The 27,856-nt window shown below is 31.9% G+C and overlaps 1 protein-coding gene across 7 annotated transcripts in view; it reads left to right on the forward strand.

Annotated features, from left to right (window-relative positions):
* Positions 1-27,856, forward strand: part of uex (metal transporter uex) — a 98,382-nt gene that overhangs the window by 33,402 nt on the left and 37,124 nt on the right. For all 7 annotated transcript variants that reach the window (XR_013877733.1, XR_013877734.1, XM_080154167.1 and 4 more), the window contains exons 4-7: positions 16,627-16,745; positions 17,697-17,772; positions 17,990-18,062; positions 24,264-24,345. Coding sequence is in view for 5 of the 7 variants with exons in the window: in XM_080154167.1 (XP_080010293.1) it covers positions 16,627-16,745; positions 17,697-17,772; positions 17,990-18,062; positions 24,264-24,345 (350 nt within the window). In the remaining 2 variants the exon portion in view is untranslated. The remainder of the gene's footprint in view (positions 1-16,626; positions 16,746-17,696; positions 17,773-17,989; positions 18,063-24,263; positions 24,346-27,856) is intronic.

Below are 27,856 nucleotides of genomic sequence, written 5' to 3' on the forward strand. Positions count from 1 at the left end.
CCACTTTATTAGAACTAACATTAAAAATTCTTGAATCCCTCCCCCCCCCCTTCCTCCTCCTAGAGGCCTCTAGGGGCATAGCCGCTAGTTTCATATTAATACAATGCTTTTAGAATATTATTATAAAAATAGCCTACATTAAAAGAAGTTGATCTTATAAAACTTATACCTATGTATAGTGTTATTTACTCCCTTAATATGTTATGTATCTTTGAGAGGGGTAGGAACTACATACATGCCCATTAGTGGGGGATGGAGGTGGTAGGAAAAATTGCATTTAACCCCCCCTGCCAACATGATATTGCAATATCTCAAAATATGCAAAACTTTTGATCCTTAGTCGAGGTTGCCAAACATTATGCATTTTATTTTGTACTTTATGGATTTATACATATAGTTCAGTGTTTTTAGTAGCGAAGCTACTCTATAATTCACAATGTCCGTCCGTCCGTCTGTCCGTCCGTCTGTTCGTCTGTTCGTCTGTCCGTCCGTAATTAATGAATTGGGGGAAACGTGATTTTCTCAGCTCCTATAAAAGATAGAGAGCTGAAATTTTTTGACAACATTCCCATCATTAAGGAGCACAATTGACTATAAAACATCAATGGCGGTCGGACTGCTTTTTAGCAGGTTTTAGGCTATTTTTTATATTTTCCAAATTTTTCCCATATCTTTGGTGTTTATGGTCCGATTTTCAAAATTTTTTCAGTTAAAGATATCAAAATCAAATTTCCCGTCATTTGAAGAAACAACAATGACGGTCAGACTGCCTTTTTGCAGGTTTTTGGCTATTTTTATATTTTTTACATTTTTCCCCATATCTTTGGTGTTTATGGTCCGATTTTCGAAATTTTTTAAGTTATAGATATCAAAACTAAATTTCCTGTCGTTTGAAGAAAACAACAATGACAGTCAGACTGCCTTTTTGCAGGTTTTTGGCTATTTTTATATTTTTCACACTTTTCTCCATATCTTTGGTGTTTATGGTCCGATTTTCAAAATTTTTTCAGTTAAAGATATCAAAATTAAATTTCCTGTAGTTTGAAGAAAACAACAATGACAGTCAGACTGCCTTTTTGCAGGTTTTTGGCTATTTTTATATTTTTCACATTTTTACACATATCTTTGGTGTTTATGGTCAAATTTTCAAAAAGATTTCAGTTAAAGATATTTAAATTAAATTTCTGGCGTTTTAAGAAAAAAAACAATGGCGGCCAAACTGCCTTTTAGCAGGTTTTGGGCTATTTTTAAATGTTTGACATATTTCCCCATATCTTTGGTATTTTTGGTCTTATTTTAAAACTTTTTGCATTAACAGTTTCAAAATATTTTTCCCATTGTTATGTGCATCTAGTATGTAATTTACTTTAACCGTCTTCATCATACAAAATAAAACAAGGTTTTGTGTTTATTTTCTTCAATAAATCTATTCTTGATTTAAATAAATACACTTTAAATCTACTTCTACGTATTACCATCCACAATTTTTTGTGCTTCGCTACTTATGGATGTTGTCATCCTTGTTTTTTATTTAAAGGAACAACAGTATTGCTATATATAACCCACTTACCATTGACAGAAGTTTATAATCAATATCTCATTTTTTTCATAGACGTGGCTCATTTTTTATCACGAACTAATGTATATAGCAGTTTTTCATTATGCCTAAAATCCGGTTTTCCAAAGTGCTTTATTTGTGAAGATTAATGGATCATGATCAATTGAAAGGGTGTGGAATAAAATTCATACAATATTCAAATTCAAACTGTATTTATGAAACCACCAAGATTCAAATAAAAGAGTGTTAAGTTTTCATAATTCTACTCTTATTTGCTTAATTTTAATGTATCAGAAAAAGATTACCATATCATCTAATAGCTTGAAATTAATTTTGACACCATCCTTCCTGTATTGGCTTTAAATCCCACAATAAGATATATTATATATTACTTCCTAAGATAATTGGTTTGTAACACACATACAATCCATCCCTGTAAACATTACATCTGGTTTAGCCGGGGAGGGAGGGGACATTGGGCTGTTTAGTGTACTAGTCCCCGAAGTTTTCTAATAACGTTTTCTTGATCGTTAGTTAAACCATTTTTTTGACTATTATTGAATTTTGATTGGTTGGTTCATGAAGTTGAGTGTCTAAACACTAACCACTAATTGTAATCTACAGATGGGGTAATTTTGTTTATCATCATCGTGGAGATACATAAATTTATCGGCCAATATCCATTTAGATCTCTAGATATAGCTCTTTCAGAAATTCTTTAGAATTGAAGATTGTATTACTTTATGATAAAAATTCACAAACTAAAAATTTTTATTAATTTTCTTTTATTTTAGGTAAGTTTAATCCAAAAATAAAGATTCCAATATTTTACATATTAGTCATAATACTAAATCATCTGAGAGCACGATCATCAAAATCAAGAATTGCAAATCTTCTTATAAACTTAAGTAGATTTTGTGTGGATATTAGATGATTTGTAATTTTATTTTCATACCAATACAATATTTAACAATTCCCTTAAAGTTACTTATAAAAATCAATATTTGGGTGTTTACCCATAAATCATGCCTCCACTAAAAAGAAGTTTAAAAGGTATTGAAAGGTAAAGTTTATAATGAACTGCATGATTTTTACATTTTTGTTTCAAACTTTTAAAGCTAAATGATGAAAACCAAGGAAATAATGAAAGATAAATTTGGAAATATATCATCTGTAAACAAAAATTTTTTATCATTAAAATTTTTCTTGTGACGATTTCTCTTGGTGGAGGGTAGTGGTAACTTCCCCAAAAATATTTCTAAAAATTATCTGCACCTCTCACTGTAAAAGGAAACAATTTCGGTTCGGTGGTTAACATCATGTTACTGATAAAGATTGACCTTGCACTTATCTTTAATCTTGGACAAAACCTTTTTTTGTATTTCACAAAATGTTTGCCCATTTAACTTTCCCCCTACCCCTGGTTAAAAGCCTGAAAGTTTGAAAATGTGAAAGTTAACCAGCATAGTCAATATTGTGAATCAAAACAAACCCCTATCTCAAGGCACATTTTTGTTGACTTTAACATCTTTGTAAGCTTTATTAGTTCTTTGATATAATATAATTTTAGAAGTCAATCTTCTCTTTGTTTGTGATTATTTTCATTCAATACTTTCCTGACGGATAGCCGATTTAATGGGTTGATAGGGATCCTATCATAGTTTCTCATTTAGAAATTATGCTTTTATTCAAATTATTTTATAGAAGTTTTTTATTTTTACCATGATGTTTTCATAAAATGATTTCAAGAATTTACTTGTATAAAAATGATTTCACTATTTCACAATGATTTTATTTTCTCTGTTATGAAATAACTTGTTTTTAGAAAATTATTGAATTTTTAAGTATCTGACAATGGTATGCCAAATTGGGTGTACAGTTAATTCTGCAAATATAACTAGTGGCAAACACATAATTTCAAACGCGAATCCTTGAACCAAAATGTAGAAGTGTGAGCTTTAGGGGGGTGTAATACAGACAACAAGAGATCAGGGAAGGAGGGGACATTTGGGCTGTTAATTACACTAGTCCTAAAAGTTTTGTAATAACGTTTTATTACTCGTTGGTTCAACAACTTTGAGGACTTTTATTGAATTTTTATTGGTTGGTTCATTAAGTTGAGTGTCAACCGCCAATTGTAATCTACAAAAGGGATAATTTTGTGTACAATCATTTGGGATGTAGATCATTTTTTTGGCCATTTATTAGCCCTTTTAATCCCTGACAAGAGAGGCTATTTTATCTGCGAAAATATTGCAGACTAAATAATTTTTATATAATGTTTTGCGTAAGTGAATAAACACCTCAAACTGTAAATAACCAAAACTACCAAAGCTTTTGAGGCCTTGTAATTTTCCATTGTGGAGAACTAGTTTCCCTAATTTTAGTTTTATCATGTGATCCATCTATTTGATGAACTCATGCGATTTTATGTCAGGAATGCTCTATTGGATCTTTGCCTTTATTTCGAACAAAATTGATTTTTCAAATATGAATTTTCAGCTCAAACTGTGTCTACTGTTGCCATGTCAGATGCGCGACATTTATAGAGTAACTTAAGATTTGGCCAAAAAAGGTGCAACTAAAAATTGCAACAGAATTTATCATTTGTACACGTTGTTTATTTATTGTTTTTCAAAAACAAATAACTTGACCCTACATATTAATTATCAAATGTATTTTGTTATTTATTGACTTTATTTTATGTTAATTTTCTCTGCAATTTCACATGTATGCAATGGCGCCTTAAAAGGATATTCCTAGTTTTTTGGTTTAGGATCTATAGTTTACATATTTTAATTAAACACTTAAATTTAACTTTGCAAGGAGTTTTTTGGGCATTGGACTTTGGATTTTATTTGTCCCCAAATTTTTTTAGTTTGCTTTGGGACTTTTATTGAATCTTAATTGATTGGTACAAAGTAGCTATAATGTTCAAAAAGTTTCAGTTATAAAGTTTATCATATCCTTCAAGTAAGATACCTGTTTTTTGGTCTCAATCTTTAATCTGTTCTTAATCCGTATGGAGGAGAAATGTAATGGTTTTAATTTAATAAAATTGTAACTAAGAGTTCTACCTAAAGCAGAATTTTGTACTTTACTTTTTTTACAACATTAATATAAATAAAATCAATGAATTAGTTTCTCTTGAAGTGACATGCATAATTAAGTATGTACTTTAATTATATGTTAATTTTTAACATTTTCTTGACAATGAAAATAATAAGCAGTTTTAACTGTGTCTTATGAACTTTTAAAAAATAGCTTCAACGTTAGAAATATTGAGTTATTCATGGCTGTAACTAGAAATATTCGATTAATGTACAGAAATAGTTTGAAATATAGGGCTAGGTTCAAGTCTATTCGTAAAATAAGGAATTAAATTGCCCTTGCCGTTATATTTCATGCTAGCATCTTATGGCTTTGAATTCTATTCTTAGGGACAAACAAAAAACGTTGAATAATAAGTTTGACAAGGAAAAAAACATTACCAACTTTTTTTTATAGCTTCGTTTAAAAATCAGTCCTTTTCTTTGCTATTTTAAAGAGAACTAAAATATTAATTTCAGAATTAGTCAAGTTAAATGGTTAAATGTAGTAGACAGATTAAAATGATATGGCAAAAAAGTAAATTGCATTTTCTATAACTAGTATTTGTTTATATGTATGATATGATGTACTAAGTACAAAATATATGTATAAGAAGTAGAAATAACACTTTTAAGATTAACCAAAAATATTTGAGCTTGAACTTTTATTAATGCTTTCATGTAAATCTCTAATTTTATCCTATTTCCTATTATATAAAGTAATACGGTATTTTGTCTGTAGCTTAAGATCTCACTAACCAGTGATCCGATTGGGTTCTCCACTTTATAAAAACCACCACAATGGTCCTGGGGTGGTTTTAGGCAATTTAAGTTTTCGATTTTAGTCTTGGGATGGATTTTGGCGCAGCCGTTAGTTTGATTATATAACAATAAGAATTGAACATTTCACCGGAAGAAAATCTATTTTACCTTGAACTTTTCTGCAAATAATCATTGACAATAAATTATTCTTATTCTACTCTATTTGTAATAATATGCTTACTGTTTAAAATAAGAAATATAAACCTAATTCTAAAGGTTCTAGTATTTTTAACAGGTGGAAAAGCTGGAGTAAAACAGTTTTTCTTTAAGTCATAATACAGTTTTTAAAACGTTTAATTAAATCTTGCAAAAAAAAAGTTTGTTATTATGATTCTAAACATAATCTGTATATTCTTAAGAGACACAATTAGCGAAAACAAGTTTCAGATATACTTTGTAATCTTACTAGGGTATAGTGATAGTTAAAGAGACCAAAATTAAATTGATTGTTTATTACAAGATTTAAGATATAGTCTAGAATAATTTTACAGATTTATCACGCAACTAGAGAAAATTCTCATTAAAGTTTACCCACTGGTTTTGCTATTGTTTCCTTACGATTTTAATTTGAATTGATATTTTCCCTGTATTTACTTATCTTTAAATTCGTGGCAGTCTTTGCTACAAATGGTAGGCCCTAAAGTAGGCATAAGACAGGGAACAATGATATGAAAATAAAACAAGCATATTGATGGTTTATAATACTAATATCATGGGCTTAAAAGACAGGAGTTTCGACTTATTTATTAATCAGTTATTACATTATAAAAAGCGTCAAAAGACCTAAACTTTCCTGCAGTACTGACGTACCTACCCTTATTATATGTACATATAAGATTCGCTTTCAAAAACATCAACTTACAGTTTTATTTGATTGAAGATACATAAAAGGAGATGCTATTGAAAATATTATTTTTCATTGCCCTATGTATCCCCCTCTCAATCTCTTTTAAATTTGTTTATGAATGCATATTTCCGTCCCTGACAAGCATAGGCTGCGCCGTTAAGCAAATATCTGGACAAATAAATCTCATTACACTTGTAGCTACCCTAAACAAGGGCGTAGTCGTTAATTTCAGTTGGGGTATAAAATGGGCAATCTACAATTGGTGCTAAAATAATTCTGTAATAGACAAATACTGAGAAATGGATATACTATTTCATGTATGTTACACCATATTTTCATGTTATCTAATAAAGTGAACTCGCAGCCTGCTAAAAAAAAACGATACCCCTTATCCACCCCTTTATTCCATCCCCACTCACCTCTTCCTAAAAAACGAACTAACCAATATTTGAGTTCAATTTTAGCAACCTAAATTGACGACAATTTTTTCCCTGTCATAATATCCAAGTATATATTATCCATTTTCGTTAGAAACACTAAGCTTGATTAATAAGCATTTTATAACTCAACTTACATGTTCAGAGATCTTCAAATTTACTTTTTAATGCTCTAAAACCATTTTTTGCCAAAAAAAATGCACGAAAACTTATTTGTAATTTTTGAATATAATTGCATAATCTAAAGGTGGGAAAACATTTAATATCTAAAAAAAATTTCTAGATTTTAGCCGGATTAATCTAATCTGATGGATTTATGGAATTGATTCATAGATAAAAAATCTTTGTTTCTTGTTTTGTTATAAACATTAACATTGTATATTATTCTCTGACTACGCCCTTGTATAAAACAGGCTGTATTTGTGCTACTACAGAAGTAAACTCAAATATACCTAGAGGGTATTTAATCTAATACAGATATAGGAATAGAAAAGTGGATTCACAACATTAAGTTTTACATCTTAGATAATGGGATAAAATATCTATCTTTACTCATAATAATACATAATTGCAAAGATCAATCTGACAAATGTATAATTATAGATGTATATTCCAGACAACTTCCTGGCCCAAGTGGTGGAGACCATTTTCGTCTGCTAACAAATTATTTTCTGTTCTTTTCTAGGGACTCGGATTTGTTTATATTTTCGACGTTATTAGCAGATTTCAAAGACCCAATATAAAATAGGGACAGGGTTCCCACCCATATAGCTAATGACTCCTCTATTCTTTATCTCTATAAATATATCAATGGTAATGATAGGGAGCGAGGGGACATTACACTAGTCCCCAAAGTTTACACTCACATTTTCTTATTCGTGGGCTTAAAAACTTTGGGGACTAATACTGATTTTGATTGGTTGGATTATTAAGTTGAATGCCATACGTTTCAACCATTAATTGTAATCTATAGAAGGGGTAATTTGGTGTATAATCATTGGGGATGTGCATCAGTTTATAGGCCAGTGTTTAATTGCTTTAGATTTCTGGGTAATGTACATAATTCATTGCTGCAAGAAACTTAAAAGGAAAGATGGTAATCTGAATCATCAAGAATATAAAAAAAATAAACTTGTTTCAGAAGCGCATCTACTTATTGTAGTTGTTCTTGGTGTTTTATGGTTTCGTTATAGGTTTAGCGAATTTTACTTTAAGAAAAAAACAGCCGAAGTATTAGGAAAAGAATCCTTATGAACAAACACACTTGTTCTATCATTCGTTGGTTTGCAATCTTGATAGGTTGGTTCAAACATTTTTAATCATGATTTAAATCGGCAAAAAGGGGAATTATGTTCATAATAATCGGCGGGTTAAATTAATTTATCGTACATTGTCTTATCCCTTACTTTACAAGAAATAAGATAAAGCTTCCTAGATGTTAGTCTACATATGAAAATCATTATCTTCATTGTATTTTTATTTATGTTAAACGTTGATAGCGAAAGTTTTAATCAATTTAGAGGGATATATTCTTTAATTTTAGACGTGAATTGTATGTTAAAATATGTGGATACTTTCACTTAAAACTCTTGTTTGTAGCTTGACCAACAAGGTCCCCCCTCCCCCTTCCTCCATATTTATAATTTTTCTAATCTTTACATTATCTAACTGACCCTAAAATAAGCACCAAAATGTGTATATCCTCAACATCAAAAAAATCCATCTTGGTCTATAAGCATTATGAGGGAAACCATCAAAATGTTTTTTTTTTCTCAAAGAATGATGAAAATAAGTGAATGTATCTATGGTCATCCCACTGTTCAAAGAAAGTCGATTATAAATTCCCTTTCCCTGTATATATTATCAAGAAACTGGAAAATTTTATAACAATTATGAATTAAATTGTTTTCCTACTAAATGTCTGTTCTACTTAATAATTCTACGTAACAGATTAAATTGGAATAGCAATGGATGTAGAATATGCGTGGATATTATGACAGGGTAACATTTCCCTTGTCGTTTATTGTAGAGTTTATGACTTATCTTGTAGGAGGGTAATGGATGAGGTAAATGGGGTGGAGGATGGGAAAGATCGTTATTTTAGCCCGCTACAAGGTTCACGTTATTAATAAACATGAAAATCTGGTGTAAGATCAAAGTAATGATATATTCATTGGGATAGAGCTATCTATTGGGCGATTGAAATTGATTTGGTTTTTGTATTGTCTTTGTAGTTTTTACTCATTTTATCAAATTAGCTCTAAAAATATATGCTATAGATAAAAATGGGTGAATATTCAGCGATTTTAATCGGTTCCTTCTTGTTTTGTTGTAAGGTTTTTCCTCAAGTTGATTATATTCAGATAATTTTTTTTTAAATGTTTGATTCCACTTTTTGTACACTTTCAACCCAATAAAAAAGAAGTTGTCAAACAGCCTTTTCTAATTATCTGATAAGATGAATAGTTGAATCATAGAAACTATAGACTGCCAAAATTGGATGAAAAATAGATGCTTTTAAACGAGCGTTTTTTTTATATTTTGGATAAATATATAGATATAGTTTTATGTCCCCTCCCTCTCCGTCTCTCATATGATTGCACAATGATTTATAAAAATAGTAATATTATTTAATATAGAATGTAACCGAAATCATATAAAGACCTAAATATATGATCTATAGAATAGTTTATAACATATTATATACCTGTCTATTTATCTATAATTGTCTATGGGTTTACCTATCATATAAATATACAAAGATATTATCTATAGAATATCTACCTGTCTATTTATCTATAATTGTCTATGGGTTTACCTATCATTTAAAAATACAAAGATATGATCTATAGAATAGTTAATATTATAATATCTACCTGTCTATTTATCTATAATTATCTCTGGGTTTACCTATCATATAAAAATACAAAGATATGATCTCTAGAATAGTTAATGTTATAATATCTACCTGTCTATTTATCTATAGTTATCTATGGGTTTACCTATCAAATAAAAACACAAAGATATGATCTATAGAATTTTTAATGCACTTCTGTCCTTTAATTTATTGATTGTAAGAACTATGGGGATATAGTGTTTGTAAAATGTTTTTAAAAAGCATTAATCATTTAGTGGGCCTAACTAATCATACTGAATACAAACAATCCTCATAATAAAGTAACAGGATGTCTCTATTTCTCTTGGTACCGAAGGATCTCAATAACCGCTGAATCGATAAGGTTATCCTTTACAGGGTAGCTTCTCATAGGTCCTGAAAAGGTTTTAACTATTTTGGGAGAGAGTACCATCACCCTCCAAACAGAAATCGCCTCTAGAAAAAATGTGGAGTACTTTTTCTTTTTAAATTTTAGCGTAGCCTTTAGTAAAGAGTATGATGTGAAGTACCTAATATCCTTGCAATTTCATATTTTAAAAAGATTAACTTAAAATCATAATCCCTTCTATCCTTGAATGTCATTTATTTTGTAAATGTGATTGCAATTATTTAAATTGTAACAGGCTCCATTTGTACATTGCATTAGGCTTGAGGTTTTTATTTAGTTTTTTTTTGTGGCGCAGCTACTATGTGCTCTACTTTGTTAGTCTGTATGTCTGTCTGACTTGGATTTGAGATAGAAACAAAAATAATTACAGTAAAATCCACGTTATCTACGTTATTTGGGTTTAATCACGAAGTTTTGTCCTTGTTTTCAGATAGAACCTTTTAATTCAATCCAAAATTGATTATTCCAATATATCTAGCCAGATATTTATAATGGTTTTAATTAAGCTAGAATTATTTATGTGTTTTCTAAATGGCATTTTGGGAAATTTCTTTTATTTTTAAATTACAAAGCTAAGTTAATTTGTTGTTAAAAAAAGATATCTTGTTAATAACAACAAGATACAGTTTTAGATTATGAAGTTTTATTGTCTCAAATTAAGATATTAAAAAACTTTAACTGCACTTTTCTAGAATTCTAAGAATTATCTTGTTCTAAGTGACGTCACATTCTGAACTAATTAAGGATTCTTAGTATATTTGGGGTCATGGATCATTCATAAACGTGTATTTCAGTTGCAAAAATAAATTCATAACTATAAACCTGATAGGAATGACATAATCTTTATTTATGGCTCCTTAACTTTTACTGCGTAGTCGCAATATTGGCGGGAATATCTGATGAAGGTTGCCAAATTTTATGTGTGAGGTTGCCAACTTTAATAATATTCTTTATGCTTTAATTTTTGTGCAAGAAATAAACCTCTAAATATATGAGTTCATTTGATGATATATTTGCCCTCAACAAGAGATTTAATGGGGGGAGTGATGCATAGGCGTCCAAGGGGGGGGGGGGTAATGGGGCTATTACTCCCCCCAAACGAATTTGGGGGTGCCGTAGACAACCCTAAAAATTTTTTCATTTTACCCCCCCCCCCCCCCCCCCATTTAAAATTTACCCCTACCCTGGGGGTGCCGTAGGCACCCCCAACCATTTAGGAGGGGGTATTTACCCCCCCCAAACAATTTTGGGGGGGTAAATACCCCCCCAAAATAGAAAATCTCTAACTTAAAAAAATTTTTGCGCGCTTCGCGCGCATTTTTAATACTAAATTTTTGATTAAACTTAAATTACCCCCCCCAAAAATTTTACCCCGGGGGTAAATTTTGGGGGGGTAAACAAATGTTACCCCTGCCAACATATTTCAGGGGGGTAATTACCCCCCCAAAGCAAATTTTACCCCCGGGGTAAAAATTTTGGGGGGGGTAAAAAAAATTTGCGGCGCGCTTCGCACGCTATTTTACCCTCCCCCAAAACCGAATTACCCCCCCCTTAAAAAAATTTTACCCCCCCCCAAAATAAAAACCTTGGACGCCCCTGGAGTGATGCATAGAGCGTGTAATAATTGACATACAGAAGATAAACAAAAAAGTTCATGATTATTCTTCTAAATGCATAATTAATACAGAATAATTGGCAACCGTGTCCTGACCGATTATTTAATGGCGGGAAAATAAAGAAATGCACTTTTGTGATTTATTCAGTCAAAACAAAGAAAAGTAAAAACATAAACAGGATAGTTTCATAATCTTTGAAATATGGAATAAAGCGCAAAAACAACTGTTAGTACAAATTAACTACATAAGTTTTATAGAAGCTTTCTAATGGTCAAGGGCAGGATTTAAGCCATTAAATTCCATAGAAGACGATGGAAGTCCTCAGAAATAACTTGGAAGCATTTTTATATTTTAATTAAACAAGAAAAATCAAACCTTTATCTTTCATAGCCTCTGAGAAATTATAACTTTTGTTAACTAGCCAGTTTTGGAGTATATTTCGTTACTAAACATCTAGCTTATCACTTGTTTGTAGAAATTAATTTCCCCTTGACAAATTAGGATCTTTTTAGATAAACATTTGACCATATCTAAAATTTGTATTTTTACAAAATCTTGAAATTCTCCTTTCCTTTTTATGTGTCAATAAAATGAATTATTTTGAGTTTCAAAAAGTTACTGAAATAAACACTTAAAGTATTTGTATTGAGAATTATCCTCATATAAAAGTAACATGATGTATGTCTGTCTGTCCGTCCCGGAGTATCTCGCGAACCTATGAACTGATTTGGTATTAGTGGTATTAGTGTAGCTTCTCTAAGGTCCAGTTAAGGTTTATAACTGTTTTGGGGGAAAGTAGCACCACCCTCAAGATAAATCGCCTATTCAATCCCCCCCTAAAAAATGTTGAAACTAAAATTGATAGGGGGTGTTGATAACCCACCTCAAAGGGAGAGATAATACACTAGTATAAAATTATTATGTCCCTTTTGAATATAAAGGGGGGGGTGCGTAATGACATCTATTCTTAATCCCTGAGCAAAATGGTCTAAATATTGAGCTAGACCCTTCAAACTTGGTATATAAGCCTAGTCCTATAGGTATTACATCTAAATGGCAAAAAAATCCAAAAATTTTTATTTTTAGGTTAGGTTAGGTAAGAAAAACCCTGCGGAAATGGGGTTTTTAGGCTTTATTGGGTCTATTTTGATGTGGAAACTTACCTTAAATTGTTTTTTCTTAGGGTTTTAACTTAAATACACTGTGTCTATTCATAAGGACATTACTTAAGATGATTCAGCATGTTGGGGACCGACCCCAGGGGGCTAGGTGGGTGGTCCGCAGGGGTTAAATGCATTTTTCCCAATATACATGTTGTGACACATCAAATTATAGGTTTTTTAGGTCAAGGAACTCAAATTCAGAGCTAAAATAAGCATTAGACTAATCTGAAGCTAGCCCCAGCGGGCTAGGTTGGTAGCCCGCAGGGGTTAAGTGCATTTTTTCCAATATATATTTTGTTATATATCAAAATATAGGTTTTTTAGGTCAAGGAACTCAAATTCTGAGCGAAAATTAGCATTAGACTAACCTGAAGCTAACCCCCCCGGGCTAGGTTGGTTTTCTGCAGGGCTTAAGAGCATTTACCTAACCTAACCTAGAAACTTACTTATTTTTATACAGGTTTTTTTCTTGAATAAACTGTGTCTATTAATGAAGACTTTATTTAAGATGATCCAGCAAGTCGGGGACCGACCCTAGCGGGCTAGGTGGGTGGCCCGCAGGGGTTAAGTGCATTTTAATATATATGTTGTGATACATCAAATTATAAGTTTTTTAGGTTAGTAACTCAAATTCAGAGCTAGAGCCTAGAATTAGCATGAGACTAATCTGAAGCTAGCCCCAGCGGGCTAGGTCGGTGGCCCGCAGGGGTTAAATGCATTATTTTTTAATATATATCTTGTTATATATCAAAATATAGGTTTTTAAGGTCAAGAAACTCAAATTCAGAGCTAAAATTGGCATAAGACTTACCTGAAGCTAACCCCCGCGGGCTAGGTAGATTTTCCACAGGGATTATGTGCATTTTACCTAACCTAACCTAGAAACTTACTTATTCTTTTTGTTTTTTTCCTTGAATAAACTGTGTCTATTAATGAGGACATTATTTTAGATAATCCAGCAAGTTGGGGACCAACCCCAGCGGGCTAGGTGGGTGGCCCACAGGTGTAGTGCATTTTTTCTAAAGTATGTGTTGTCATACAATTATATATAATTATAGGTTTTTTATGTCAAGAAACTCAAATTCAGAGCTATTTTAAGCATTAGACTGACCTAAGGCCAACCCCTGCAGATTATATTATATCATCCTTATACTAAAGTAACAGGATGTCTGTGTGTTTGTACCGAAGGATCTCGCTAACCCCTGAACCGATCGGGTTCTCCTTAACAGGGTAGCTTCTAATAGGTCCCGGGAAGGTTTATAACTATTTTCTTAGGGAGTGGGACACCCCAAACTCCCCAAAAAAATTAAAATCCCCCATAAATTTTTTTTATTTTTTTATTTAAAATAAAAAAGGAGGGGGAAGGGAAGTGCTCCTAGAGGCCTCTAGGGGCGTAGCCGCTAGTTTTAGATAAAGTCCTCATTAATAGACACAGTTTATTCAAGAAAAAATCTATAAAAATATAAGTAAGTTTCTAGGTTAGGTTAGGTAAATGCTCTTAAGCCCTGCAGAAAACCAACCTAGCCCGGGGGGGGGGGGGTAGCTTCAGGTTAGTCTAATGCTAATTTTCGCTCATAATTTGAATTCCTTGACCTACATTTTGATATATAACATGATATATATATTGGAAAAATATATTTTACCCCTGCGGGCCACCAACCTAGCCCGCTGGGGCTAGCTTCAGATTAGTCTTATGCTAATTCTAGCTCTGAATTTGAGATACTGACCTAAAAAACTTATAAGGGGGGGGGCGAAAGTGACACTTTTTGAAACCAAAACTAAGAGTCAACAAAGGAACTCAACTAAAAAAAGGGTTACAGGTCTGAGATTTTGCATGGCAGTTGCTTTATAGGGGTACAATATGGAACTGTGAAGAAACGGCGGCGCAACCGCCGAAAACCGCCGTTTCCCGCCGTAATTTTTGTTGCCTTTTCTTGGCGGTTTTCGGCGGTTGCGCCGCCATTTCTTCACAGTTCCATATTGTACCCCTATAAAGCAACCGCCATGCAAAATGTCAGACCTGTAACTCTTTTTTTAGTTGAGTTCCTTTGACTTTTAGTTTTGGTTTCAAAAAGTGTCACTTTCGCCCCCCCCCCCCTTTGATGTATCACAACATATATATTAGGAAAAATACACTTAACCCCTGCGGGCCACCCACCTAGCCCGCTAGGGTCGGTCCCCGACTTGCTGGATCATCTTAAATAAAGTCCTCAATAATAGACACAGTTTATTCAAGAAAAAAAACCTGTAAAAATATAAGTAAGTTTCTAGGTTAGGTTAGGTAAATGCTCCTAAGCCTCCTAAGCAGAAAACAAACCTAGCCCGGGGGGGTTAGCTTCAGGTAAGTCTAATGCTAATTTTCGCTCGGAATTTGAGTTCCTTGACATAAAAAACCTATATTTTGATACATAACAAGATATATATTGGAAAAAATGCACTTAACCCCTGCGGGCCACCAACCTAGCCCGCTGGGGCTAGCTTCAGATTAGTCTAATGCTTATTTTAGCTCTGAATTTGAGTTCCTTGAGCTAAAAAACCTATAATTTGATGTGTCACAACATGTATATTGGAAAAAATGCATTTAACCCTTGCGGGCCACCCACCTAGCCCCCTGGGGTCGGTCCCCAACATGCTGAATCATCTTAAATAATGTCCTTATGAATAGACACAGTGTATTTAAGTTAAAACCCTAAGAAAAAACAATTTAAGGTAAGTTTCCACATCAATATAGACCAAAAAAAGCCTAAAAACCCCATTTCCGCAGGGTTTTTCTTACCTAACCTAACCTAAAAATAAAAAATTTTGGATTTTTTTGCCATTTAGATGTAATACCTACAGGACTAGGCTTATATACCAAGTTTGAAGGGTCTAGCTAAATATTTAGACCATTTTGCTCACGGATTAAGAATAGATGTCATTACGCACCCCCCCCCTTAGTTATCTAATCTAAAACTGCATTATGTAACTTGTCTGAAATGTATTATACTTTGATAAAATGCTGCCTTGACAAAACCTTTTTTCATCCTTTATCATCATTTTTATGTAATGGTCTGCCAGCCATTTTTCAAACCATTTTATTATCAGCAATTTGATTTATAACTTAAAATTTTTCCAACAAGAGATTCAAAACTCTTTAACGAAAGAAAAAAACTTATTACCTCCAACTTTTCAAAAACCCGCGACCGTGTCTCAACACGTAGCCCATCCGCTGGTCATGGGGGAGGTGATTAGTTCGAATCTCGGTCCGAAACCGCGTCTAAAAAAAAGAAGTTAAAATTGTCAGGTGCTTAACATGAATAGTTAGATTAGGGTGAATGCCTTGGCCCATAAACAGGTGCAACTCATTACAATGCACAGTTAGGACTTTTTAGACAAAGATCGTGCAATCAAAGGGCTGGGGTGTATATTCTGCATGGGATCCCCGGCTCAGGGGGGGGGGGAAATAAAAAATAAGTGGTTGGAGGGAAAAAAAATGTAAAAATTAAGAAAACTAAAAACATTTTTTCCATTTCGCCCCCCTCCTTGGTTAAAAAAACTAAAAAAATGTGTGGTAGGAAGGATAAAATAAATAAAATATATAGTTCTTTAAATATTTTTCTATTTCCCCCCCTACTTTTTAAGAAAAATCTAGGGGGGAAAAAAAATAAAAAATTTTGTAGCAGGGGAAAAAAAATAAATCTTGTGCAGAATATACACCCCTGTCAAAGGGTTGGTTTTTACTTAACCTAATATCCACCAGTGTGCGTTAGAGTATAGAAAATGATGCCCTTGGGTTCTCTAGGTGATCACTGACTCAGTATTTTTTTTCAGAAGAGGAGGAGACCTTATTTCGTGACTATGCCTACCATGATTGGAACCTGGAGGGGACAACCGACCCCTGGGCTCTCTCCAGGGTCAGGAGGCAACAGGATTCATTTCCATCTGTTAGGGTAAGTTTCTTTGGGAGCGTAGCTACACTACAAGATTTACGATGTCAGAACCCTGTAATTTAGTGGATCATGGAAAGAAAACGAAGTAACGGGTTTCATCGTAGTTTCACAGTAGCTTTTAAAAGGTTATTTTAAGTTAGGTTAGGTAAATATTAATGATTGCCCCGCAGGGATAGGATATTGGCCCCACCACATGGGCTAAAAAAAGGAGATAAGCTATTGTGAAAATACTACGAAATCCGCTACTTCGTTTTCTTTGGTCCAATTTAATTTGCAAAGCTAATCTAGTTTTAAATGTTTTTTGTCTTTTCACGAATTATTGAAGTAACTTTCTAGAAGTTTAATTTCTTATCCTATCTTAATGTTGGTTTAACTTCATACTGAACACAGATAGAATTTTGTACCTAATATCCTTTTGAAGGGGTAGGGAGCAATTCACTTTATTAAAGATGTTTAAATTATCAACTATAAAAAATAAATTTTTATTAATTTTCTACATTTATTTTTTATTACGTTTATTATTGCAAAATAGTTTCACATTGAAAACAGGAATTTAACAATAGAACTAATTATGCCAAGTAATGCCAACTAAAAGTTTTGTATTAATGGAATGCAATTGAAGTTTGATAATGTTCATTCAAGCACTTTACATATTCTCTTAATCATTTGACAATCAGAAATAAACTAAATAATATTTTACTTTAAAGAATTTTTGAGCTTTCATCTTTTCTGCCTTCCAAATTACAAACCTCTTGTTATTTGAAAAATGAATAAAATACAAATAAAAATATTTTTAAACCATCCCCTGAATTGTCTAAATAAAATGGGTTGATGCTTACTACAAAAGTCACAGCTGCTGAGACCTAAAAAGTGTGTTTAATTTTTTTGAATTGAAGAAAAGTTGTAGAAAATAAGTTTTTAAATTAATTTTCAATCGTGATGGTTTTGCAGGTATTGGACTTGAGACTGGAAGATGTTAATGCAAAGACGACATATACAGATGATGGCCGTATAACTGTCAGAGAAGGCACGGGAACCACTGCCATTTTTACAACCGTCGCAGTATATTATTTACTTTAATGAAAAAAATATGTGTTCAAAAATATGCTTTTTCATTTATGTTTAACTATCTGAATATTGTTTTATATTTTTTAAGACGATGAAAATTACTTTTTCTTTAATTGTTCAATCGCTGTATTGCTATTATATTGGATAGTTGTAAATCTGGCGTGTCCTGAATGTAGGAACCGAAGTGAAAGTGAACCTGGTTGGGTTTGGCCTCACCAACAATACATACATTAGATTTACTACCTCAGTGTAAGTTTTCATTATTAATAGCCGATCTGCTTTATAACGGAAAAAAGTCCGATCACAAATATCTGAAGAACTGAAAATCCCCTGTCCTTATATTAAAAACTAGCGGCTACGCTCCTAGAGGCCTCTAGGGACACGAAAAATGTTTCTTTGCAATCTCTTTTAAAAGCAGCTATTTACTAAAAACATTTTTTTTCGCCGCTAGATGGTGTTAGTTAAGTATGATTTTAGCTAATTGCAAAAATGTCCGCAGGGCGACGTTTTTTTTTATATTTTTGTTGATTTCTTTGGGGTGGGTGGTGGTACCCTCCCCCAAAATAGTTATAAACTTTCTCGGAACCTATGAGAAGCTACCCTGTCAAGCTAAGCTGTTCCTTCGGTACTAACGGACATACAGTCAAACATACATCCTGATACTTTATTATAAGGTTTGATTGAAAATAAACATGTGTGATTGCCCAGTACTTAATATTACTTAACCTTACCTGACCGCTTTATTATTGCATGATTTATTTCAAATAAGAGTGGAGGTGGGGGGTATCAATGCTCAAGATGTCAGTTTGTGAGATAGCGCCAATTATGTAAAAGAAATGGAGACCTGTATCTTTTTGAACGTTTGTGTTGAGTATCTCAATACCTTTTTACAATAAAATAATAACAAATAATAAAATCATATTGAAGTTTTTAGTGTTTAAGTTGATGTTTTGCCACAATAGCTATAAAAAAAAATCAAATACTTTTATAAAGTCAAAGTACCTAAATTAAAAGTACTTAGTCTTTTTATATGATGCAATATTTAAGAAAATGATTAAAACATTTTTTAAAAATTATTAGGCTTTCATCATCTTAAAGTACATACAAAAACTTGCAATTGTAACCTTAAGTAGCGCACTTACATCAAGCAAATAAAAAAAAAACTATAGTATTGTAGAAATCTATTAACTGCTTTACTAGCGTATCTTGTTTTGTGTGTAAACTGCGTAGGGCCAGTAACTGTGTGTGACAGACGGACAATATTTTCTTGTAGAGTAGCTGCGCAATTACAAATGATACATATTTTTTTCTGTCTCGTTATTTAGAACATGACAGCTTAACATGTGTATATCTTTATTTTTTGGCAACATTACTCATAATTATGATAAAACATTACTTAGATCATTCTTAACATAAAGAGAGACAAATGTTTGGGCGGTTTTCCGCAAAGTGCTTAGTCAAGCACAGAACCCCCCACCCCTCAAAGTTAGGGGGTAAACCATTCATTAGATCTCCTTCAAACCTATTATTTCACCCCCTTCAAATTTAAAAGCTTGGACGTTCCTATATCCCCCCCTTGTTAGTTTATTTTTTTGGGTCAGATTAAGTGCGGTTCTATTGGGTTCTGGATAGCCCCGCAGGGGTAGGACCCTTTGTAAAAATGCTCTCACTCAAATGCCGCCCTTTGAGGGACAGTATTTTTGTTTCGTCAATTAGTAGCAAAGCAACTCTAAAAGTAAAATCTATTAAGGGGGGGGGGGGGAGTTTTGACCACATTTGCGTAAACCTGGCACCTATGCTTTATCTTTGGACTGAGAGGATAGGTTATTAATGACAAAATCATTCTTATATGATGAATTTCACGAAGTTTTAAGTTTTTTTGGATAGGCCTCCAGGTGGTCTCTGTACAGGTAAAAATGAAAAAAAAAAAAATTTTAAGTTTCAGGTCAACTTACCTATAAAACAAAATATGCATCTTTTTTAGTATTAATCACATATTTGAAGAAAAAAGATGCATATTTTGTCTTATAAGTTGGTTTGTAACTTTAAAAAAAAAAAATATTTTTACCTGTACAGAGACCGCCTGGAGGCCTGGAGCTCCAGAACCTGGAGGCCTATCCAAAAAATCTTAAAACTTCGTGAAATTCATCATATAAGAATGATTTTATCATCAATAACCTATCCTCTCAGTCCAAAGATAAAGCCTAGGTGCCAGGTTTACGCAAATGTGTCAAAACTCCCCCCCCGAAATCAATCAAGATCAATGCATCAGCAATTTAATCAAATTAGTGGCAAATCAATATGTTTTAATGGCTGTTTGGAAATTCTGTTATACTTCTTATATAAAAGTAACAGGATCTGTGTCTCTCTGTCTGTACCAAATTATCAAGCTAAATAATGTTGAACTGATATTGTTCTCCTTTACAATGTATTCTTTTATAGGTCCTGAAAAGGTTTATAACTAATTTGTGGAGGGTATCACAACCCTCTCAAAAGAAATCGCCACGCAAAGCTTGCTTTTACTTTTTCCTTTTAAAACTAAGTATAATAAAAACATTAGGGAGCCATTTTACACCCAACCACTTATACCTGAAGTGCCTCTAGGGGCGTAGCTGGTAGCTAATCTAAAATTGCTACTCCTTCAGTTTTATTTTCTTCTTTGTGAATCGTCATGCTTGGTTTTATAGAATTACTATATGTAGAAAGGCGTCGCTTTCTCAAATCTAATTAAATTCACATTTGAAAGTAAAACTGTAGGGCTTCGTGTCATTGAATAATTCGCAATTTAATTATAAACTGAAAATTATTGAAAATAACTAGTAAATGATAATACTTACTTTCACTTAAAAATATTACAGATCTTTACCAGCGATTTGAATTATTTGGATCCTTGGTTTTAATGTTTTTGTCTCGTTTAATTCAAATTTTTCTTTCTTCCAATTTGTATGGATCTTAAGGGTTAAGACACAAGACTCTCATTCTTCGCCTAACCTTTACTTTGCTCTTGGATCTGTAACGAGACAGGAAAAAGTTTTTTACACGAACAAGAAATTATTACAATGTAATTGTACAATTCATTTTAAATGCCAAATATTAATTCTGACTTTTTTATTTATTTATGTAGAACTATTATCGCCATCCTGACGAAAACAGGAGACAAATGATACTTCGGGGAATAATGATAATTACTTTGTTTTCTTTTTTTATATAACAAACAATTTTGCTTGTGCTTATTTTTAAAAGCGCAGCTGCTCTACAATTCGTAGAGTGAATAAATCGTCATATCATTCTAATATATTTAAATTACGTTTAGAGCTCCAATTCAATATAACATTTTATATAATCCTTATACAGAAGTAACAGTGTGTCTGTCTGTATCAAGGATATTTCTACCCGCTGCACTGGACCGATATGTTTCTCCTATAAAATGTTTATTTGTTTTGGGGGAGGTTATAATACCGCCACCCTACAAAAAGAGAAATCGTTCCTAATTAAGAAATCAAAAAAAAAATATTTTAAAGTGCCGCGAGACGCCTTCACTGACATAGAACACATTTTAAAGTGCCACTAGAGGCCTCTAGGGGCGTAGCCGCTAGTTCGATTATAAAGTACATCTTTCGTACTGTTTATCAGCCACTAAAGCATCCTTCATAATTTTATAGGCAGGGCAGAAGGAAAAGTTTTTTCTACTATGCATCTTTCCCATTCTGTAAATTAATTAGATAGGGGATTTCATTTCATCGCAAGAGATTATACATCAGAGAGAAAGGGTGTAAAAAAATCAGGGAAAAACGTTCAGGTATGATTGAGGAAAACGTTTGCTTGCTTCTTTTTATTAATTGCAGAAATATTGTCTTATAAATTGGATTGTTAGGTATTTTTTAAATTTAGAAATAATTAGATTAATTCTAGTTTGGCTGGCCCTTAGGGGCCGAATGTTTGGGCCTACAGGAATTAATTTAATGATTTGATTTAATGTTCGTTGGAAATTATCTGTTATACGATACGAAACGTGGTGTTTAAGTATGGCCCTGAACCGGTTTTAACCCAGCGGATATATATCGGATCTTGTAGTTTTTAAGATACAGCTTCCTACATTCGTGTTAACTAATATAGAGTTTGTGAAAAGTTGATGCTTTTTTTGCATGCTCAGCATTCATTATATCCTTCTATTTTATATGCTTACTTTTTAAAACTTAAGTGGGGGATAGGTAGTCAACCAATTCTGGCAGGTTGTGGGATTGCTTTAGAATAAAAAGAGGGATTTACAGTTTTTCTGCAAGACCCTAAATTTACGCGTCTAAATTCATGGCCCGTATTACCCGCCAAATTAGCTGTGGATTTTTACGTTCAGACATATATGATATTTTTACAGGAAATAATGAGACTATGAAAGTCTGAACTTAGTTCCAAATCCACCATTCCACCTCAAGTAAACTGAGAATGTGTCCATTTATCCTTAAATTTTGAGTTAAAATGTATTCATATGGATTAGGATAATTCATAGAATAATAATAAATTAATTAGAACCAGCTTCTTTTGATTATAAAAATAGTGGAATAAATTAATTTGAAGAGAAATTTAGAGACAAACTTGAATAATACACTTTAAAAAATACCTTAAGAAATTGATATATCAATTTTGTAAATAGTAACAATTCCCTCCTAAATAATGTCCACGTAATGCTATATTTGCTAGTTTTGTAGTTTGGAGGAAGAAATGGATGTTAATTTATTTAGGAGTTACTTTTCCCCTCTGCTAAGAAACACATGTGAAATACAGTGTAGCTTCAATTTTTGTTAAAAAGTTACTCAACAAAGTCTAGGAAAATTTATGTTTGTTTTGTTAAAGTAACTATATAAGTTACATAAACAAAAGTTGTAAAAGCAATCAATTAAAAACTCCTGAAAATTTCTGATGAATTTTGTCTGTGTTTTAAAAGGATTAGGATAGACAGAGAACTAATATTTTATTCCATTTGAAACTCATAATGCTTGAGTGCGATTATTATGAGTAGATTAAGAGTATAAGGGTTAAGATTTAAATTTATTAAAATGGAAAAGAATGTTTTATTCATTCTAGATAAAATAAATTTACAAGGAAAAATAATTTAGGAACTTATATCTAAACTTAAAGGTAAACTCAGACACAAAACAGCGTTGCCAAACTATATATTAACTTTTATATTACATCGCTTTATTTAGAATAACATTAAAATTGAAGTTCTGTGCTTTTAAAATTTTTAACAACTAAAATACTCTCAGCTGCTATGCTCATTGTAGTCGATCAAATAGTCGCTTATTTAAATGTACAAACTTTATCTGGAATGTACGTTACATGACATTTATTAGGGCCTGTGAAGAGCCAACACATTGCCCCCTTACTTACAATATCATAATCTTTAGTAGCTACAACATACTTCTTTGATGCTGTAAAGGCAAAGATTCTAACTTATTATCTCCCCTGAAGCTAGTAAGTGCAGTTCGTTTTTTAGTCGCTAAAAAGACTCAATATTTAGCAATAAATGTATTGTTTACTTACCAGACAACCCTTCCATAAGCTCTGCGACGCTGTTATCAAGATTTAAAACTTTGCCTCATTACTAGGATTTAAGGATATTTAAATGTAGGAAAATATTAGATTAGTTAGGTAGAAATATGCAAATTGTAAGGTATGTCTTCTAGGGGATGTTTAAATGCTTACTAAAACTTAGCGAAAGATGTTAAACTTGTACCTTATACTGTTGTAAAATGCGTGATACATGTGTCATTTGTCCCATAAAAAGAGGTTTACTTTTTTTTGGGGAGGGGGGGTTAAGGTGAAATTTGTTTAATTAGTAGGAATTTTCTTAAGATTTTGAGATAACCCTCCATATACTGTCATGGTATATAAAATAGCTAATTTCTTACTATGCACAATATAACAATTTCAGAAAATAAGGAAAAATCTGCGAAAAAGATTTAAAAATAGTTTTTTTTTTATAAATAACCTACCTACCTATCCTTTTATCCAAGTTAAAAACAAACTTAAAGTTATATTTTGACTGAAAATAAATGTATAAACTTTATGTAGAGTTGTATTTAAACAGTATACCTCAAACTATTTTTGTGTCTGTTAAAACACTATGGCATTTATATGGACTTTATTATTATTTTCAACATTGACATTCAAATATGAATATTTACATAATTTTATGCTTCTGAACGCAAAATGATTTATTTAATTAACGCACCCGTTGTTGGCGTTTTATTATTCTGTTTACTAGAGTAACAGGATGTATGAAAAACCGCTAAGATCTCGTAAACCGCTGGATCTATTGTTTCACAATATTTAGGATAGTTTTTCATTGGTACAAGAAAGGTTTTAGGCCATAAGGCGGTACATTTAACTCCATTTTAAAAGTAAATAATTATGAATTTTTATGTAAACTAATCTTATTTTATTTTATAGGCAAAACTACAGTGATAAATGTGGCTATGAAGAAAGACATACCAAAACTAAACCATTCCTCATTACAAGTACAAACGATGAGGTAAGCTTTTGATGATATTTTGATATGATAGCGCAGCTACATTGTAGTTAGGGTTTGTTGATAGACAAACAGACTAGAGTTTGATAATGCACAAATGCCTGTTGATCCAGGGAGGTAGGGGACATTGTGCTGTTTATTGAAATGGTCCCCAAAGTTTTATAAAAAGGTTCTCTTATTCGTTGGCCTGATAATTTTATTGATTTTGATTGGTTGGTTCATTATGTTGAGTTTCCAAGCGTTGCAACCAATAATTGTAATCTACAGAGGTGATTTTGTGTATCATCATTGGGGATGTATATCAATTTATTGGCATGTGTTTTATCTCTTAAAATCCTAGAAATCTTAACACTATATTCATCCATCTATTTGGTCTCACTATTTTTTGTCATAAATACACTTTACGCAATAGTAGCTGAGATAAACACATTGCCTCTAAATGAATTTGATGATATAATGAGCATTGAGGATAGATTGACGGTCTTATTAAATTATGGCGTAGGTTCTCATTGGTCGGCAAAAACTTTACAAAAATTTCGCTTTCTATATCTGATAACAGTTGTCTACTGAATACAGTGAATCTTCAAAAAAAAGTCGCTGTCTATCTTAAAAAGAGGCCGAGCAAATTTATATCCCCCATCGCGTTACGGACGAAGAGATTGTGAATTACAGAGTAGCTTTGCTAATATAAAAGTGAACTGTTTAAGATATAAAAGGAAGAAATATCTATTTTTTGATATCAAAAGAATTTGTTAATTTTCCCAAGAAAATAAATCTTTTTATAGCTTTATTTATTATCCTCTAAAACAGACTAAAAATTAATCTTTAATGACATAAATACTGTAGTTAATACTGTTATATAAGTCCAAACATTTTTGAAATATTTTTTTTTTAGTTTACCTATCAGAGGTCAATATAAATGTAAATAGCATGAAAAAGGGTAGGTGGTAGTAAAATAGCCTAGAACAAGCCCAGTACCTATTTGAAGCTTCACTAATATAAAGAAGTTAAACAGGTCTTTTGGGTGGGCTGTATCACTAGGCAGCAGCCTGTAGCAGTGCCTATTTTTTAAAAACAAATTCTATATAGGAGGGTTGATTTCCCCTCTCCTTATAGGGCGAAGCCCCTAGAGGCTAGGGTTGAAGTTGCTAGTATATTATTTAATATGACCTTTGTTGGAAGTTAGGGGTAGTCGTCCCTCGATCAACTTCACAATTTTTCTAGGGTGGTGGGTGGTACCCTCCCCCAAAATATTTATAAACTTTGGCTTCTCATGACCTTTGAGAAGCTACACTGTAAAGGGTGGCCAAATCGGTTAGCTAGATCCTTTGGTACACACAGAGACACCGATCCTGTTACTTTTATATAAAGACTTTAAACTTTAAAAGAGACATTATTTGTATATTCTCAATGAATCAAAATTTTCCCTAACCCAATTAATTACATTTTCTACTTTCCTTAAATCTTATTTTTAAGCAATTTAATGGTCTTTTAGTGCGTTATAGGGAATTTTAATTGTTTAAAGGTTATATTGAATTTTTGTGCATATATTGTCAGAACTTTCGTTAAACATTGCACAAATTCCATTGCAGTGGATACAGGGATGTATAAATTGTGCATAAAGAGAGGAGTAGGTTGCGGATAAATTCCGTAAAGGTGTGAGTTTTAAGGTTTAAATATAGTAGTAGAACGATAAAATTCACTAAATATGTGTATTTCTTATTGAAAAGAACTCTAGAAAAAAAAAATTTAATTGTTTTAAAAAACCGTAAATTCATTGAATGCTTCGCTAATGTCAAACTGACAATAATAAAAAAATTATTGGAAAGAGTTTCAAAAATTACAAATAATGCCAATTATTTTAAAGATATTAATTTTTCAAACATTGTTTCATTGTCCATGGTAATTCTATGTATTATAATATGTTAAAAATTAATTTTTGTGAGCTTGACATTAGCAAAGCTTTCGGTGAAATTTTAGGTTTTTTTAACAATTAGGTATTGTTAACTTTAAAAAAATTGTCTATGGTTCTATTCAATAAGGAATACACATATTTAAAGAATATTATTGTTCTACTACTGTTTTTAAGCCTTAAAACTCACACCTTTACGGAATTTACCCGAAACCTACCCCTCTTTGTTTTTCCCATGGTTGGAAAAAGGGATGGGGGCATTTCATACCATCTTTTTTCTAGTGTTATAAAAAGGCGCTTCTTATTCCTGGTTTTGTAGTAAAAACACAGAATAACATTAATTACATTGCTTTCATACTAAGGGATTTTACAGATGTTATTTTGTAAAAAAAAATAATCAAAATATTTTTATTTAAATTATAAGGTATCTAACTTTCCCTAACAGATTCCTATGTGGTTAAATATCGGACAAAATACAAGGATTAGCAAATATAGATATTAAAGTACATTTATATTTAATAACAGATTTTTAATTGAAAACCTATATTCTTGGATTGCAGTCGTTTTATGTCATCTTATTTTGTTATACTTAAACAAAGTTTTTAAAGATTGTACAACAGATTAGTTAAGTAAGATAAGAAACATACAAAAATAGCAAAATAAATCTTTTACCTTAGATATATTAAAATTTTTAGCATTTTCAAGCAAATATTTTTTTATAAAGATAAGATTAAATCAATATGCTAACTTAATAATTTTTAGATCTTAGCTTTTCTATAAAAATGATCTGAATAGAACGTTTAGTCTTGACCTTGAAATTATTTACAAAATTGGTAAGTCATCAAGTCATCAAATCTATTACTTGTTTTGATCATATTGATATGTCCATCTTAAATCGTGTTTTGGTTAAAAAGATTTAACTATCACTCAGATTTAATCAATTTGTAGGTATACTATTTAAAAATGATTTTATGTCTAGAGAAAAATTTCAGCTATCTAATGGATATTTTCCATTAAAATTCATTAACCCTTGTTCGAAACACTTAAACCAAGTAAGTATCTTCAGAACATTAAATTCATTTACAGTTTAAAATTAAATCATGTTGCAATAACCTTGTCTCTTAAGTTTTTTGTTGTTTTTTTTAAGGAAGATTAAACAGAAGATCTTAAGCAAGATAAGAGTAAATAAAAAAGTAAAACTTGAATGTTTAATGCAAATAAAATGTTGTAAATAGATTAGATAAGACAAAAATGTAAAACTAAATTTTTGTTCACCACAATTATCTGAAGCTTCAGGTGTTTAAGATTAACAAGGGTAGAAATGAGTTAAATACTTTAAGGACATTTACCCCCGATTGAATGAATAACTTAGTCCTATAGGGACACTTGAGGGAATGGGGGATGGAGGAAGTCGACTCTTCACTTTCAATTTTAGTTTTAAAAATAAAAAGGAGGTTTTTTTTTTGGGGGGGGGGGAGTGATTATTTGTTTTATCCTATAGACGATAATTCTTGGAAGAAAGGAAATATATTCTCAAAGAAACCTTTTCTGGACCTATAAGAAGCTTCACTGTAAGGGAGAATCATATCGGTTCAGCGGTTA

Source organism: Acartia tonsa, chromosome 3, assembly GCF_053477335.1.
Source record: "Acartia tonsa isolate MP-2025a chromosome 3, ASM5347733v1, whole genome shotgun sequence".
In the NCBI taxonomy this organism is placed as follows: domain Eukaryota; kingdom Metazoa; phylum Arthropoda; class Copepoda; order Calanoida; family Acartiidae; genus Acartia; species Acartia tonsa.